The 17,852-nt window shown below is 42.8% G+C and overlaps 1 protein-coding gene across 1 annotated transcript in view; it reads left to right on the plus strand.

Moving 5' to 3' along the window:
- Positions 1–17,852, plus strand: part of PPP1R9A (protein phosphatase 1 regulatory subunit 9A) — a 350,009-nt gene that overhangs the window by 163,313 nt on the left and 168,844 nt on the right. The window contains exon 3 of the mRNA XM_019508446.1: positions 15,340–15,472. Within this exon, the coding sequence (XP_019363991.1) occupies positions 15,340–15,472 (133 nt within the window). The remainder of the gene's footprint in view (positions 1–15,339; positions 15,473–17,852) is intronic.

The following is a 17,852-nucleotide window of genomic DNA, read 5'->3' on the forward strand; positions in this document are numbered from 1 at the left end:
TGCGGAAAAGACACTTAAGAAGGGGCATAGTAGTAGCCTTCAAATATTTGAAGGATTGCCATAAAGAAAACATATTTAATGTCTTGCTCTAGACAGAATAACACAGACCAGATGGCATTAATGTGCAGCAAAGTAGGTTTAGATTGGATATTAGGAAAAACTTCTTCACTGTTAGAACAGTGAGGCAGTAAAATAGCTGCCTAGGTAAGTTGCCGGACTCTCAATCACTGGTGTTGTTCAAGAAGAAGTTAGTCGCTGGTCAGGGATGATCTATGTGTAGCTACGCATATGTTCCAGTATACTTCTGGGCTTTGCTGGTTGCTGTATGGGGCTGAAGAGGAAAGACCACCTTGTAGTTAAATTTCTCAGTGTTCAGATCTATCATTATGACCCATGTCTCATATAATGTGTCAAAGAAATTAACCAGGCAACAGTGACTAGCTTCTTTTTATTTTGGTGGGGCAAGGGAGCAGAGATGTGGAATGAACTACCATTATGTGTATTATTCTAAACTTGTATGCTGTCAGCTGTATGTTTGTATATTCTGCAGATACTCAAGATGCATTATTTTTTGCATTGAAATCTGCTTCTCTTCTCCATGTTCTGCCATCACTCTATGAATATATAATGTTACATAACAAACATGATACAGACTGTTTACAACTGAAGTGAACAGAGACCTAGGTATCCAGATGACAGAATTCCAGTGTAAATCAGCAATTCACAATTTGAACTTCAAAAGTTGATCTTAGACTTTGCCTTATACAATAAAAGATATTTTTTCATGTGTAGTGGGCTCCCTCTAAATTTAAGAAATTAAATATACTGCCAGTAGATACACTTTGGAGATGTGATGCATTCCAGGCACCACTTAGTCAGTGTAAAATTATAGAATCAGAAAAGTAGGGCTAGTCACTGTCGCCTAGTTAATTTCTTTGAAGCATTATGTAAGACATGGGTCATGTGGATAGATATGAACACTGAGAAATTTAACCACAAGATGGTCTTTCCTCTTCACATTAACTCAAGGGTGGCCAACTCATGGCACATGTACCACAAGGCTAAGTACAGACAGTCAAAAAGCCTGAGGCTGAATTGATTTAGTCTTTGCAGATTAGTCCTTAATCTTTGCAGGTTAATGTTAAATTGAAACAAAAGTGAATAGACATTTACCTTTGATTCAGAAAATACAGCCATGTGCCTGGGGTGGCTCAGGCCAGAAGCTGAGGGGCATCAGAACATGGCTCTCTGGCACCTAGCCAGCATGAGCTGTGTGTTCGTTTCCTCTTCCTGCTGCCCCCGAGGTCTCTGGGATTTGCAGTCCAAAATCATAGCAGCAGGGTTGCTTATCACTTCCTCTTCTTGCTTCCAGGTGCCTCTGGGATTTGTAGTTCACAGTTGCACCCAGCAGTAAATTTGAGCAGGGGAAAGGGAGTTTAACCAGCCAGGGTTTGTCTGGGGGGGCAGAGTTCTTCCCCCTCCTCCCCCCGCAGACTGGGCTGCATCCCCAGCCAGGCTTCCCCCCGCCCCCATTCCTTTGTCAGCCAGCCCTCGCTGCTCCAGCTAGGGAGCAAGCAGAGGTGTGGGACTAGCCCTTGTTCTCTGGAGCAGATAGCACAGCCAAGCCCAGGGCTGCAAAGCGTGCTGGAATACTGGGGGACTGTGATTTACCTAGAACAAGGAAGGGGCCTGGGACAGAAGTTTCATAAACCAGTTTGACCCAAATCAGTTATGTTTGATACTACATTCAACAAGGTTTATTTTAAACCAGTTTTAGTCACTTTGAAATTGGTTTATGTGCACTGAGCTGCTATTCTGTTACAGGTTTAAACCAGTTTCTGATCACTTAAATGGGTTTACATATAACTTCTGTCCCTAGCCCAAGTGACACACACAGCTGCTTTATGTTGCACACAGCAGATCCAGCAGGGAGAAGGCAGAACAGGAACAGATGGAGCAGGCAGGAAAGAACAGAGCAATGGATTGGGCAGGAAAGAGAGACAAGCAATAGATCAGGCAGCTAGGACAGCAGCAGATATATCAGGGAGGACAGAACAGGGCAATGAATCAAGCAGGGAGGAAACAGCAGAGCAATGGCTTGGGTGTTAAAAGGGGATTGGAGAGGGAGGGGAAAGTGCTTCCCTTGTGGTACAGCTGTCCAAAAGGTTGGCCCTCACTGCCTTTACCATGCCTCTTTTTTGGCCTTGTCTGTAAACAAAGAGTACTAGACTCAGGATTTATTGTTGGGGACTTTTTTTTTTTTTTGCTTCTTTTGAATCAAACTCCAAGGTACCTGTTATTTTAACTAGCAGATGTACTACCTGTAAGCTGTGCTCTATCACTGGTGCCTAACAGAGAAGCCAGAAATTTTGCCTGAGTGTATCTGAAAGTGTTAGCCAAAGTGTTGCTAGACAACAGCTAGCTCTTTGATCTTTATAGTATGTCATCATTTTGGCACTAGATTAATCATTGATGGACCCATTCTCTTTTGTCTTTAGCATTGACAGAGTTGCACTGCAGTTATTAATGTTAGTGTCGCAGTGATCCCATCAATTCCCTTGAGTTCATTTTTCATTTCTTTTCTTTTAAAGCACAGGCTTAGCTTTGCTGTCAATTGGGCTCTCATCATTGGTTGTATTTGTGATTTGCCTCTGCTGCTGGATATTCTTTTGAGACATTATTATGAAATACTTTATATGTCAAAGAAAAATTCTGTTTGTAGGTACAGACATAAAGAAGACCTGACATTTTCTCTCTCTACTTAACACAGTTTATGAGTCTAATCAGTTTGTCTAAAGAGTGGGCCAGATCTGTGGACCTTATTACCCAAAGAAAAGCAATCTTCAGGTAAAAATGCAAAAATTGCCGTGGTTCAAAGATCTTCCAGGATGGGAATTGGGGAATCAGTCTTTACATGGAGACATCCAAAATGGGCAGGAATATAATATATATTCCCAAAATGAGAGGAACTATATACATATATATATATATAGTTATATAAAAAATCCTCTATCTTTCCTTGGGTAATAATGCATGGGGAAGGCATCTGCCAAAAGAAAGGAAATGGTGCTGACCCAGATTGGGTGATAGAAATTACTGAATTTGGTGAACTATTTGGCTACTTATGACTGCTGGGCAGATCTTAATGGAAGAGACATGACAATTTTGCCCTGAGACTGTTAGTTCCCCTAAGAACTGGACTTTGATGCTTAACTGAAGGAGGAATGTGTCTTGAATGTACTAAGGGAAAATACGGTATTTATCAGACAGTAGTCTTTAAAACTGGTATAATATAATATTACTTGAAGAAACTTCAACTAAGAAACTTGTCTGGCTAGAGAAAGTGAGCCTTAGGCCTACTGCAAGAGACAGAAAGTATAATGACACCCCTTTCAGTTGTAAGGAACTGATTGAAGTCCTAAGGTCATGCTCTATATCCTTACAAAGTTGTAGTAAGATTGATGCCCTAAGGAAGCATTACATTTTAGGATGCATTCAAATTGTCCTTTTTTGAACATCATACAAACAATACACTAAGGAAACTTGACTTTTTTGCAAGACACTTATCCACCCACAATCAAGTCCTACTGAGGCATAACTATCCCAGCCTACTTTTAATATGGGAATTAAACTATGAAATTTCATTTCCTGGGCGTCACTGAAACAATTATTGCTTCCTCCAGATATCTATTTTAAGCTTTCCTCCTGGATGGGGGACTGATTCAACAATATCAGAGATGTTCTGTAGGTTGGAGAGGTTTGAAGATCCATAGCCTCTTCAGTCAGAAAAATACAAACAGTATCTCTCTGGCACAACAGTGTTCATGTTTTTGGTATCATTCTGAGGGCTAGTAGAAAATGTGGTAAGATGTGTATAGTAGGATTCTAGGCCATAGGAAGTTTGCTTCTGGGATGAGGTTAGTGAGGTTTGGTGCTTGTTTGAAGGCTAGGGTGGTTGGTTCTGGGAAGATCTCTTTAAGAATAGGGTCTCCTTCTAGTATGGGTTGCAGTTGTTTGTGAATTTTCCATATGGGTTTGAGGGAGGGGTGATATGTCATAACCAGCGTTGTGCGATTCGTGTGTGTGTGGGGGGGGGTGTTCTATACCGCAGCAGTTCTTCACGTGGTATCTGGGTGGCTCTTTCAAATGTGCAATCTATCTCTCTGGAGGAGTGTCCTTGTTGAGTGAAAGCCTTTTTAAGATTAGTGAGGTGGCAATCCTGGGTGTTCTCCTCAGTGCAAATTCGGTGGTATCTCCTCAATTTACATCTTCACTGACTGTCTGTCTTACATGCATGCCAGCCCAGCATCTGGCTTCTTTGCTATTCATTCCATCAAGGAAGGGCACACACCAACTGCAGAGGCTTCCTCAGCCTGAAAAAGGATTTTTAAACCCAAAAGCTTGCTAAAATTTTGTTTTTCCAACTGTCTAAATGGGTTTAATAAAAGATATCAGATTCATCCAAAGAACCTTGTCTGCCTATGTCCTTAGACCAACATGGCTACAACCTATACCCCAGGCACTTCAATGTTTTCATATTCAAAGAGTAGTCTATCAATTCAACTTGCAATTAGTGAGAAGTTCATGGATGCAGAACTTACTTTGCCATGTAAGTCTTGATGTTCTGTTATGAGCTGCGCACAGAGATAGGAAAACTGTGCAAATTTATCTCCTGGGAGGGGCTGATCGTGGTCTTTCCAATCATCATGAAAGCTATTTCAGATGCATTGATTGTCATGATCAGACATTTCTGACCGACTCTGCTGTCCTCCAGTTATGTATTGTTGGTTATTGTGACTGCAAATGTGGAAAAATGTTCCTGAGATTCTTGTACATCCATGTAGGATCCCTGTAGCAGTTTGCTAGTTCGTATAACACAGTTTTTATTTCTCTGGGTAAACTTGCCCCCAGGACACAACATAACCCATCAAACAGCAACCAAATGAATACATAAACAGGAAAGGGTTAACTCACACCCTGTGATTTTTCCCAGACCCTGAGACAGTATTCTGGTTCAATGTTGTAGCCTCTAGCCATATACCATTCCCTTTTCCCCCTAGCTCTCTTCCCCTGCAAGCTTTTAAGTTCCTGTGGACCAGGCAGTTATCCTCATCAGCTGGCTCAGTCTTCCTAGGCAGGCCTGAAGTCATTTTCTTACTGCCTGTAGCTGGGCTATAGCTCCAGAGACAATCCCCCTTCTGGAAAGTTTCCAAGGACCTCATTTGCTCAACACTATAGATACCCCTTTTCCCCCCAAATTGTATCAATCAGTAATCTAACTTCAGATAGGGCTGATTAGAAGAAATGCAGATAACTTTAAAGACAAAAAGGGCAAGTGACCCTGGACATGCTGTAACACGCACTTAAAAAGAGGCATTTTCTTCTATTGTACTTCACAAACTGCTTCAACTTGCTATATGGTCTGTATTTCTTTTTAGTGTAGCAGTCAGGATTGTGAATCATCTTTTTTAATGAATGAATTGCTAAAATAACCGGGAACACATTTGTTTGATCCCGAGAAGTAAACCACACTATGCTTAACTGAAACTGTGTGAATATCATCTGATCTTAACCTGTCGCAAAGCTGTTAGCTCATGTTATTTTTAGACTGAGAAACACCGTATTTGTAATGTTGTCCACAAATGTTAAAATAACCTGTGAATGCATGCAGAGGCACTTAGGATGTTAGATGGCCAGGTGTATTTAGCTACTTACTGATTTTTGCTGGCCAGAGGCCATCTGAATTTTCACAGGCTAAAATGATGCCTACTTGCACCTGAGTGCCTGTGATAGGCTTGTATAAAAATGGAGGTCATTGGTTCCAGTAAAAATCTCCCCCAACTACAGACTGATTTTAGATTATATTAATGGCCTTCAAAAATTGTGAAAACAACATCCTGAAGTTGAAAGGAGGCAGAGCGTACACACAGCACCAGTCTACACCAGGTTTCAGAATTCTAGTTAGACTTAAAACCAGTACTGTAGAGTTGAATCATGGAATGTTTGTGACTCTTCTAGGTGCAGCTTCCACAGGCTTTAATTCTTTATTGTTCTCCTGGGCTAGGGTCAGAAATTACACATAAACTGGTATAACAGATCGGATGCCAGTTTAAATCTGTAACACAACAGCAGTTCAGTGCTCATAAACTGCTTTCAAAGTAGCCAAAACCAGTTTAAGATCAACCTGAATGGATGTAGTATCAGACTTAACTGATTTAGGTAAAATCAGTTTATGGAACTTTTGTCCCAGATCCTCTCTAGATTCATTTAGTTCTCATTCCCCCAGCATCCCAGGATGCTTTGCACCTCTCCTGCAACCCCCCACCCCTTGCAGGGTGGGTGGGTTAGCCTTGGCTCAAACTGTCTGCTCCAGCCAAGCAAGCAGGTGTGCTCTAGTCCCTTCCAGCTTCTGGTCTGGGGCACTGCAGGCATGTGGCTGCATTTCCAGAATCAAAAGTAAATGTCTGTTCACTTGCTTATTACTTCAAACTATACAGCTTAGACTAATGTGTGAAGATTGAATTGAGTCACCCTTGGGTGTTTTGACTGTCTGTACTTAGCCTGGATGCACTGAAAAAAAGCTTACTTGGTATCTGAAGAAAAAAACATTTTAGCTTTTCATTGGACTAATACAAATCTTTAAATTCTATATGGGTAAATCTTAGACCTAAAGATTCCTTTCTTAGTATGGAACAATTGCCCTTTATTTGCTTGACTGTGCATAGAAGTGCACAAAGAATGTAGGTTTGATTTAATGCAAGAAGAAATATGTATTATGGTGAGCAGTGCTTATCATGAGCCATTGCTCTCTCATTCATGCCAACATTGTTAGCCTGGGCAAAATAAGAAAAATAGCATCTTCTAAAACTGGTTGGCTTAAGAATGAAAATTTTTTGAGTGTAAGTATTCAGTTTTGAAAAACAAACTTGTGTGCTTGGCTACGTTTGCAAGTCACGTCTTAATCTTTACTACTAGTCATTTCATAGTATCTTATTTAGTACACAGTTTCAGTATCTGCTGTAAAAAAGAGTTCCTGGTTAATCGCAGCCTTTGACTATGAATCATTAAAACCCTATTTCAAAATAGGATTCAATTTTTAAATACACCTTCAATTTTGTGCTACTGTTGGACACGCATCTGCTAATTATTAGGGCTGTGTGAAGCTTCAGTCCCTGATTCGATCCAGTGGAGATTCGGCCCAATTTGGTGGCTGAATTGCTGACTCTGAATTGAATCAGAGGACCCTTTAATCTCTCCAAATTGATTCAGAACCCTCCAAATCGATTCGGAGAGATTTGGACAGACTCGGCGATTCAGATGTAGATACAGCTTTCAATGTTTTTTCTATGTACCTCTGGGTAGCAGGGGCCCTGAACGCTGTGGTGCTGGGGCAGATGCAGCATCCCATAGAAGCACAGGGGGCTCCCCAGTGCATTTGGCAGCAGACCCGGAAGTGGACCAGAAGCACTTCCGGTCTACTTCCTCGTCCACTAGGGAGCATGTAGGGGGGCCCCCCCCAGTGCCCTCCCAGCTCAATGACTGGTGCCTCCTGGGTGTGGGAGGGCACCCAGGGTCCCCTTGTAGCCCATCGCCAAGCCAGGAGGGCATGGGGGGGCCCCCCAGTGTGCTCCTAGGCAGACCCAGAAGTGGACCAGAAGTATTTCTGGCCCACTTCCAGGTTCACTGCCAAGCATGCTGGAGAGCCCCCCGTGCTGCTGTGGGATGCTTCATGCACTCCAGCACCGCAGCATGAGCTGTGCCTGCTACTTCAGGGTATGTAGAAAAAACTTTTAAAGCTGTGCCTGTGTTTGAATAGCTGATTTGCCAAAATGCATATACAATAAAAGGACCTGTCATGTTCATAAGCTTTCTGAAAAATTTTACTTTTGACCTACATTACGTAGACCCAAACTAGTGCTAAAATCTCGTGTTTTAGTGTCTGTTCTGTAAAATATTCATTGAAAATATTCATAACTGTACAACCTGCATTTTATGAGCCATGAATATAGATTGTGCATTCTTCCATATAAATTTACTGCCATGAGAGCACAAGTTATATGATGTTTGCATGTGCGTGAATAGGATGTTTTGTATTGATTTAAGCACTTGTCATTATGTTAAAAAATCACCATTTTCATTTAATTTTTGTCATTTTATTTTTTATTAATTTTCAGTGCATCATATATATGTAAAAGGTGTGAGTGTCTGTGCATGTGTCTGTTCATATGTATCTCTCTTTCTTCTCCTAGCTTTCTTATTTGATCTCAGGTCATATTTTACAGTTCTTTACATTTTTGTTCTGTTGAATGTAACAAAAATCTTTTTTTGCCACATCTGAGTTTTAGAACAAAACATGTTTGTTTTGTTATAAGTACTTCGTTTTGTTTTTCCTAACCTTCTCTCCACAATCATAGTTGATGACATTTAAATGGTGGTATATTTTGTCGTTTTTGTGTGTGTTTGGTAAACCATCTTCCATTAGATTTACCAGCAAATCTAATCCTAATTCTGGATTTAGGTACTCAAGACTGAATCCAGTATAACTCAATTGGCTGCCTCAGTTCTTGTTTTATATTAATGTAGTTGAAACCAGAATCCAGCTCTTTCTTTGTAGGAACAGCAAAGAGTTCACAGTGTCTTCTCAAAATGGCAACAGTTCTACTGTTTTTGTAGCAAGAGGCTTTGCATCACAATTGGTGCCATGAAATCTTTGCACGTTCCATTTTGGTAGGACCTCTGTCTGTTGTGTGATCAAGGGTTTTGAGACTGTGATTTTATGTGGTGGCAGAGATACACCCCAAATGCTGCTATAAGTCATAGAGAGAGAGCATTTTTGTTTCCTGTCTAGTTTCCCTCTGTTGCATACAGATTAGAGTCATAAGACATGTAAATCAGACTTTAATTCAGTAATCATGAGTAAGAGAGCCCATATAATTTTCCTTCTCTTCATCAGTTGAAATGCATCAGACATTATGCAGTTACTATGATTACAAACGGAAATTGACTAAATGCATTAACCGTAATCAGCCATGTGTCTAATTAGTTATTTGTATGCATATTTACCTATCTTGTATGTTCAGTAATAGCAACTGAGTGCACAAATTAAGGAGACAATTGTACATACACTTTGCATGCTTATCACTGTTTTTCTACCCATGTATTCAAAGTTACCGCCAATTATTGAAGTCCTTGCCTTTCCTTAATGTCAGTTTCTGTAGCAGCTTCCAGCTGCAAGCACATATAGGCTAGAGACAGGCATTACACATAAACCAGTTTAAGTGATCAGAACCTGGTTTAAACCTGTAACAGAACAGAGGTTTAATGCACATAAACCAGTTTGAAAATGGCTGAAAGCAGTTTGAGATAAATCTGGTTGAATGTAGTATCTTACTTAACTGATTAGGGTCAAAGTGGTTTATGCAATGTCTGTCCCAGGCCCCTTCCTGGTTTAACTTTAAATTAGAGTCCCCCAGCATCCCAGCATGCTCTCTGGGCTGGGCGGAACTCTCTGCTCCATAGCAGGGCTGGCCCCTCCCCTGTGCTCCCTGGCCAAAGCTCCTGCAGAGACTTGCAGGCACAGCAGGGTCTGCTGGCTTCCCCGTACCCCCTCCCCGCACTCCCTTACCACTTGCTGCTTAAGCAGGGATCTCTTCTTCCTCTCTGCCACAGCATGGACCATAGACAGCATGTGGTATGCTAGCTAATGTTGTGTAAGGCTCTGGCAGAGACTGCAGACACAGCAAGGTCTGCCTGGCTACCCCCAGCCTTCCCTGCCCCCTTGCTGCTCAAGCAGTAAATCCCCTTCTCTCCCACTCCATGCCCCCTCACTCCCTCCATCTCCCACAGTATGGACCCAAGCCCCACAGACCCTAGGCATGAGGTATGCTAGGTAATGCCGAGAGGTGCCTGCGTGTGTCTCTCTCCAACTTCACTACAGCAGGCAGACAGAACGGTGACTGTTTAGGGCTGTTTGGAGCTAATTAGCAGGTCAGCTGGGAAACTGTTTAAGAAGTTTGAAGTAATGGAGAGAGGCCATTGCTTTGCTAATCAGGTGATAAACACTGTTAGCCCCCAGCTGACTTGCTTGCCTGTCAGTTTGCTGCAAACAGTATGATGAAGTAGGAAAGGAGATTGAAAAGCTCTGTATCATGAACAGATGCGTGCCCTGCACCCCCCACCCTTTGCCTCAGAGTGCTAACCTGGGGCTGGCAACACTCCTGCCCCTTAAGCAGCCAACGGGGGCCTGGGACTGGGCAGGCAGACCTTCCTAAAGAGAGAGTCCTGCTGGGGGCTGGCCACACCCCCCTCAGCTCAGCTCTCTGCAGAAGGAAAGGGAGGACTGCTGTAGTGCCCTTCAGCTTCTAGCCTGAGCCACTGCAGGCATATGCCTGAATTTCCTCATTCCAGAGAGAATGTCTGCCTGGTTTCAAACCAGTTCTGTCTAGCCAAGTTAAACTTAACCTGCAAAGATTGAATCAATTCAGGGTTAGGCTTTTTGGATGTCTGTCCCTAGCCATAGAGACTTAATATATCATAAGTGAAGAGCTTTGCTTGTTTACCCATATTTTAGGTACATTTACAAAGGTTTCAATAGACAGTTATTAAACATGTTTATTTAGTCAGTGGAAGCCTTTCCTTTAGTGTATAGCTTTTTTTTTCATCTTTTCCTGGATGCTGTGTAAATAAAAGCTATCTTCTGCTATGCTGTGTCAAACAGGCTACCTGTATTCATGGCTTTCTTGTAATATGATTATTGTCTTTATTTGCTAGAGAAAGGCAACTTAACAAATTAGTTATGTGACACCAAAGGGAAAGAAAATGTACATGTAGTAACAATATCTATCTTCTCTACTACAGTAATGTTATTATGGTAACCTTAACACAATTACTGTGTTAATAGTAACATTGCATCATGTTATCATTTTTGAATAATTTCAATATAGCAGCTGTTTTGGGGAAATTAAAATGGTGTTGATTAAGTTATTCCTACAGCTTCTTAGTTAATATTTGCTTGTTTTAGACAGTGATATCAATACTTTGAGTGGTGGCTGCTGTCTTTGTGTTCCCATGGTAGTTGTAAGGTTTCCTTGACAGTCCAGGTAGCATGAAGGTGTTGGAGAGTTCTGCCAAGAAAACTTGTGATGGATTTATCTTCTCTAAGAAAGTATGTGAACTTCAGGCTCCAGTCCAATGTAGCAGTGTGCCAAAAACATCATCTAAAACTGAGTGGGCCACAAGCTGGAAATGGTACAATGGCACCATCTTTGGTATAAGACTGTGATGCTCAACCTTCAGGTACCACAGGTCAGATAAGTGGTGTGAGGGTGTTCTGTGGGCCAGATTGGACCCCAGGTACCATGTTTGGGTCTGCACTCCCAGACTGGGTCCTGCACAGCCTTGGCTTGCCTCCATGTCATGCCCGACACCCTGGGATCAGGCCCTGTACTGCCTCCACCCAGCTAGCATACTGTGACTGGGGCCCTGCATCACCTCTGTCCCACCCCCTGGGGATCCTGGAGCCCTGTGCCACCCTGCATGCCCAATCTAGCATGCAGGACCATAGCACGTGGACTCCTCGTGGGCCCCAGGGGGAGCCCTGCAGGTCAGATGGAATGGTGCTGATCTGGCCTGTGGCCAGGGGTTGAGCACGCGTAGTGTAAGGATATGTGTTACTCCAAGGGACACTTTCTAAATTGTATAGCAGATTTCAATGTTGCAAGCTTATTCCTTTTTTCAGTCAGTACGCAGAAGAAATCATCATCACTAGCACCATCAAAATTGTCAAGAGAAAGGGTTTTTTGTTGTTTTAGGCTTATTTTAAACAGTAAATATGAAATGCAGCTGGTTTTAGGCAGAAAGGAGCCAATTACATTGCTCCTTCTGGTGACAAATTGGTAGGTAGGAATGACACAGTGGTAGCATTTTAAGGTAGTCATTTTTTTTTTGGTCTGTTCTTTAGAAGCTAAACTTTAAAAGTATAACTATCACATAGATATTTATAAAGCAGTTATCAGTGCCACTTCAATGTCATTAACAATGATTACTTCATGAAAAATATGTGTTTTTAGTGTGTTCTAGTACATTAGATCTCTCTCTCCTTCCCCTGCTTGCACCATCTTTCTTCTTAAATTTAGTCACTCTGACTTGCATTTATGGATGCAAAACTAAAAGCTGTTATGGGAACCTCTAAAAGTGAAATTGATAAAGTAAGAGGAGGTAGTGAAAGGAAGTAGCTGATTGAGCCATGACCCCTGCCTTTAACCTTTCCCATACTGTCAGGGAGACTGGTACTGCTCTGATTGGTCGACTTGAGCAGTAGGGCTGTGCAAAACAGCACCATTTTGTTTTGACATCTGTTTCACCATTTGAAAGGGACAGTGTTTTTTTCATCATTTCATTTCATTTTGAAGTACTGTTCCATTTTGCTTTGTTGAAACTGTTTTGCTGCGTTTTGACATTTCGCCCATAGGCTATAATGGGGAATAATGAAAATGCCTTTACCTATGTCATTTCTTTCTTGATGTGGGTGAAAATTGCAGGGCTGTTAGCCCCTTCTGAGGGCATGAGGCCTGCCAAGTTTCAAGGAGATAGGTGCATAGGTTTCTGGGAAACTGCACCTCAAACTGTTCAAAGCAAAACTCATGACACTTGCTGGCAGTGGCAGCCTCCTGTCATCCTGAGCACAGATCCAGGGGCTCGCACCCCTGGGAGGGCTGCAGTACTGTGCCAGACTCCTCCTGGGGGTGTGGGCTCCTGGATCTGTGCTCAGGATGGCAGGAGGCTGCCACTGCCACCTGGGACTGTTGCTGGGCATAGCCCACACCCAGCACTGGGAAGACTAGTGCTGCTGTTGGCCCCAGGCAGCAGCAGCAGCCTCCTGTTATCCTGTGCACAGATCTTGGGGCCTGCACCCCCAGGAGGAGTCCAGAAGTGCTGGGGGGGTAGGCTGAGCTCTATGGGGCTGGGAGAGGCACTCGGAGCGCAGCCTGGTGGCAGAAGGCAGGGGAGAGCCGGGGCTGCGCTCTGACCAGCTCTGCTGGCCCCATGGAGCTCAGCCGAGAGGCAAGAGACGGGAGAGCCAGGGCTGAGCACCGTGGGCCTGGCGGAGCCACTGGGAGTGCAGCCCTGAGTCTCCCCTGCCTCCCAACACCAGGCTGCTTCAAAACTCGAAATGTTTAGAGTGCCCTCATTTCATTTTGAAGCTGTTTCGAAGCTTTTTGGTTCATTTTGGTTTTGCTGTTTTGAGCTCGAAACACATTGAAACATCTTCAAAATGAAACACTCGGTGAAATTTCACAAAGCTCTCGTAAGCAGTCATTACACAGAGACACTGGTTGGCTACCCCTGAACAGAGTAACATTCAGAGAAGTAATCCAAAATGAGGGGATTTAAGTGAGAAAACTCCTTTCCACACCAGAAGGGAGGCATTTGGATGCTACAGTTGCTGCCAGAGGATGTCTGTGGGTTGGGCTCCCAGCCCAATGCAGGAAGGGAGGCATCTACTCCTCAGCATCACTTACGCTCTCCTTGTGTCTCCAAAGCTACAGCTTTACCCCTGTCACAGCCACTATGGAATTGGCAGCAACTGTTGGATGCTCAGCCAAAAGCTGCTGCCAATTTGATAGCAGCTATGACAGGGTTACACCCCTGGCTTTTGACTGAAAAGCAAGGACAGGGTAACAGTTCTTAATGAGTGAACTCTGTTTCTGCTCCATGCAACTAGTATTCAGCCATGACCCCAGAAAAATCTTTTCTTCTTAATTCTGCCTTCCCAAAACAAGGTGTGCATCTCATTTGGGGGGCATTGGATTGAAAATATGAAACAGTTTCCATGTCTTTTGACTCTGCGGTGTGCGTGAGAGAGACAGAGCGAGCGAAAGAGAGACCTGGGGTAGAGATTTTACAGAAGACTTCAATAATCCCTAACTTGTATTCGATGAATGGGCAACAAAAGAATAAAAAATATACCGAACTTAAATGAACACTTGGAAAGTTCATGGTTGTGCATGTACACACATAGATATTAATTTATTATACAGGCATACCTCGGAGATATTGCGGGTTCGGTTCCAGACCACTGCAATAAAGCGAATATCGCAATAAAGCGAGTCACACGAATTTTTTGGTTTCCCAGTGCATATAAAAGTTATGTTTACACTATAGTGTAGTCTATTAAGTGTGCAATAGCATTATGTCTAAAAAAACAATGTACATACCTTAATTAAAAAATACTTTATTGCTAAAAAATGCTAACCATCATCTGAGCCTTCAGCGAGTCGTAATCTTTTTGCTGGTGGAGGGTCTTGCCTCGATGTTGATGGCTGCTGACTGATCAGGGTGGTGGTTGCTGAAGGTTGGGGTGGCTGTGGCAATTTCTTAAAATAAGACAACAATGAAGGTTGCCACAAACCTTCAATTTGTAAAAAACGCAATATCTGCAAAGTGCAATAAAGCGAAGCGCAGTAAAACAAGGTATGCCTGTACTGTAAAGTTGAAGTGTAGTCATTGAACGTATTGTCCTTTAAATACACAATAACGGAGTCATTCTGCAACTTTGGGAACTTAAAGGTATTGTGCAGGGGTGACTAACCTATAACACACATGCCACAAGGGCTTGGGCAGTCTCTGTGTGGGGTATATGGCAGACTGGGGATTAGGCAGGGAGCAGAAAGCAGAGAAGCAGATTAGGCAGGGAGCACATGGTAGAGAATAGAAAACAGAATATGAGATTGGGTAGGGGGTACAGGGCAGGGGGCAGAAAGCAGAATAGCAGATCAGGAGGTGGAAGGGAATTGAAATGGTACTCACAGAGAGTGCAAGACTTAATTTGTGGCATGCATGCTAAAAAAAGTTGGCTCCTACTGGATAATCTTTCTTTTTCCATGTACACTGTTTTTCAGGTCAGTAATGATCAGCTCTATCTGTGTATCCAGATTGGAGCTTCATTGGGAGGAAATATCAAAACTGAGTTTAGGTACAGGTTGCAGTTAATTACATAAGATTTTATGTGTTTATAAATTGTTGTCATCAGGATGATTTGAAAATTGTTTTCTTAATTATTTAAAGAAATAGTAAGACTGTCATTCTTGAACGCACACTGTATTAATAATGAAAAGGGGTAAACATTAATCAGTTATAGGCAGAATTAATGTTCAGTTCTTAGCAGGCCACCATGTGCAAATTTTAAAATCCAAAGCTACGTAAGAGGAATCGCCTTAAATACTCATTAAAATACCTATGTATTATTGAAAATCAAAATATAGAATACTTGCAGCATTTTCTTAAGTGAATCATCTTTTCTGAAGTGGATAATTGATCAATAATGGCCTTTTTTCACAGGTTTTCAATACATATTCCAATGAAGACTATGACAGGAGAAATGATGAAGTTGACCCAGTGGCTGCATCAGCTGAATATGAACTTGAAAAGCGTGTGGAAAAGCTGGAGCTTTTCCCAGTAGAGCTAGAAAAAGGTATGCATTCTATGCACTATTTGTAGTTTATTCTAAACTGATGTGCAGATCTATAAAGGGATTGTCACACTTGCCTACAGGGCATAAATTCTGTTCTCATGAAACTAATCCAGCTACCTTGGTTCTTCACACTTTGAAAGTATTCAGTAGTATCATTTCAGGAAACAATTCAAGGACACATAATTCTGTTTCTTTTAGATAATTGTTTCCTGTTGTTCAACTTCCAAATGAATTGAAACAATCTTTGAAACAATCAGGATGAGCAAACAGGCCAGTAAACAGGGTAGTTTGAGTGGGAACCTTGCTTGGTAGAGGAGCAGGAAGCAGTGGTTGCCTGAGGGGAAGGTTTGTGAGTTTTCTGGTGAGTGGAAAGGCCTGCCTGGCTTGGGCTTCATAGTGTAGCTTCAGCTTGGGAGCTATTTTGCAGGATTGTTTGGAGGAGTGAGCAGAGGAGCGCTCAGTTGTTAAGCCCAGCAGCTGATTGAGTTGACCTGTAATGTGACCGAGGAGGTGGGGCTTGCCTAAGCAGAAAGGTTAGGCTTGCCAGAACTTGGTGACAAAGAAGCAAGAGGAACAAGATCAGTGAACAGGCCAGCAAACAGAGGCGTTTAAGTGAAAGTGTGGCATTCACAGGGGAGTGTTCACTGGACACTTTTTTTCTTCACTGTAAGTTTGCTGAGTGGAAGCAGGTAAATAAGGTAGAGGGGAGTTTTTCAGAAGATCTAGTGGAAGAGTAAGAAGGAACTAGCAGGAGGATCAACAGGATGGGTGGAAGATGTTGCAGTGCCAAAGCCCCCACCACTGCCAGTTGTTCCTCTGCCTGTACCTGTGCAGGCTTTATGCATGCACAGCCATTAATAACAGGGGCTTCTACCCAGGTTTTAGTCTGGCTTTGTAGGGACTGTGGCCCCTGCCTACACCACAGAGCACTTGAAAAGATGCCCAAGAAGTCCAATTTCCTCAACCTCTCCTCAGAAGTCATGTGCACCAGCCCCCTCACCATTTCGTTGTCCTCCAGTGGGCTCTCCACTTTGTCCACATCCTTTCTGTAGTGAGGGGCCCAAAACTGGACACAGTATTCCAGATGTGGCCTCAACAGTGCCAAATATTGGGGAATAATCACTTTCCTTGATCTGATGGTTACACTTCTACTAATGTAGCCCATTATGTTGTTAGTCTTCTTCGCAACAGCAGTAGACTGTTGGCTCAGATTCTGCTTCTTGTCCACTGTAACCCCTGGTCCTTTTCTACAGAGCTGCTGCTAGCCAGTGAGTCTCCAGCCTGTACTGGTGCATGGGATTGTTTTGTCCTTAGTGCAGGACTTTGTACTTGTCCTTATTGAACTTCATGAGATTTCTTTTTGGTCCAGTCTTCCAATTTGTTGAGGTCTCTCTGAATCCTAGCCCTACCCTCTGGCATATGTACTACTCTACCCAGCTTGGTATCATCCACACACTTGGTGAGGGTGCACTCCATACCGTCTTCCAGGTTGTTGGTAGAGACTGACTCCTGGGCACTCTATTTGATACCAGCTGCTAACTAGACATCAAGCCATTGATCACTACACTCTGACCCTAATGATCCAGCCAGTTTTCTATTAACCTTACAGTTCATTCATCCAATGTCCTTATCTTGCTTGTGAGAATGTTCAAAACCATATCAAAAGCCTCTCTTAAGTCAAGGTATATCACATCTGCTGCTCTCCTGGCATCCACAGAGTCAGTCATGTCATCATAGAAGGCAATCAGGTTGGTCAGGCATGACTTTGCCCTTGAATAATCCATGCTGACTGTTCCTAATCACTTTCTTCTCCTGCTAGCATTTAGAAATGGATTCCTTGAGGGCTGGCTCCACGATTTTTCCAGGGACTGAGGTGAGGCTAACCAGTCTGTAATTCCCCAGATCCTCCTTCCTCCCTTTCTTAAAGATGGGTACTGTATTTGACCTTTACCAGTTGTCCAGGACTTTTCCCAGGTGCCATGAGGTTTCAAAGATAATGACCAGTGGCTTTGCAGTAACATCAGCCAGCTCCCTCAGCACCCTCAGGTGCATCATGTCCAGTCCCATGGACTTATACACATCCAGCTTTTCTAAATAGTCCCTAATTTGTTCTTTCAGCACCATCAGCTGCTTACTTCCTCCCCAAACTTGTGCTGCCGGGTGCAGTTGTCTGGGAGCTGACCTTGTCTGTGAAGACTGAGTTGAAAAAGGCATCAAGTACAGATACTCCTCACTTAACGTTGTCCCAGTTAATGTTGTTTTATTATTACATCGCTAATGTATTAGAGAACATACTCATTTAACGTTGTGCAGTGTTTGGTTATAATGTTGTTTGGCCGCTGCCTGTTAGTAGGTGTCTACTGTGACGTAATTGGATTCA

Source organism: Gavialis gangeticus, unplaced genomic scaffold (genome assembly GCF_001723915.1).
Source record: "Gavialis gangeticus isolate Ggan-Ray unplaced genomic scaffold, GavGan_comp1, whole genome shotgun sequence".
Taxonomy (NCBI): Eukaryota; Metazoa; Chordata; order Crocodylia; family Gavialidae; genus Gavialis; species Gavialis gangeticus.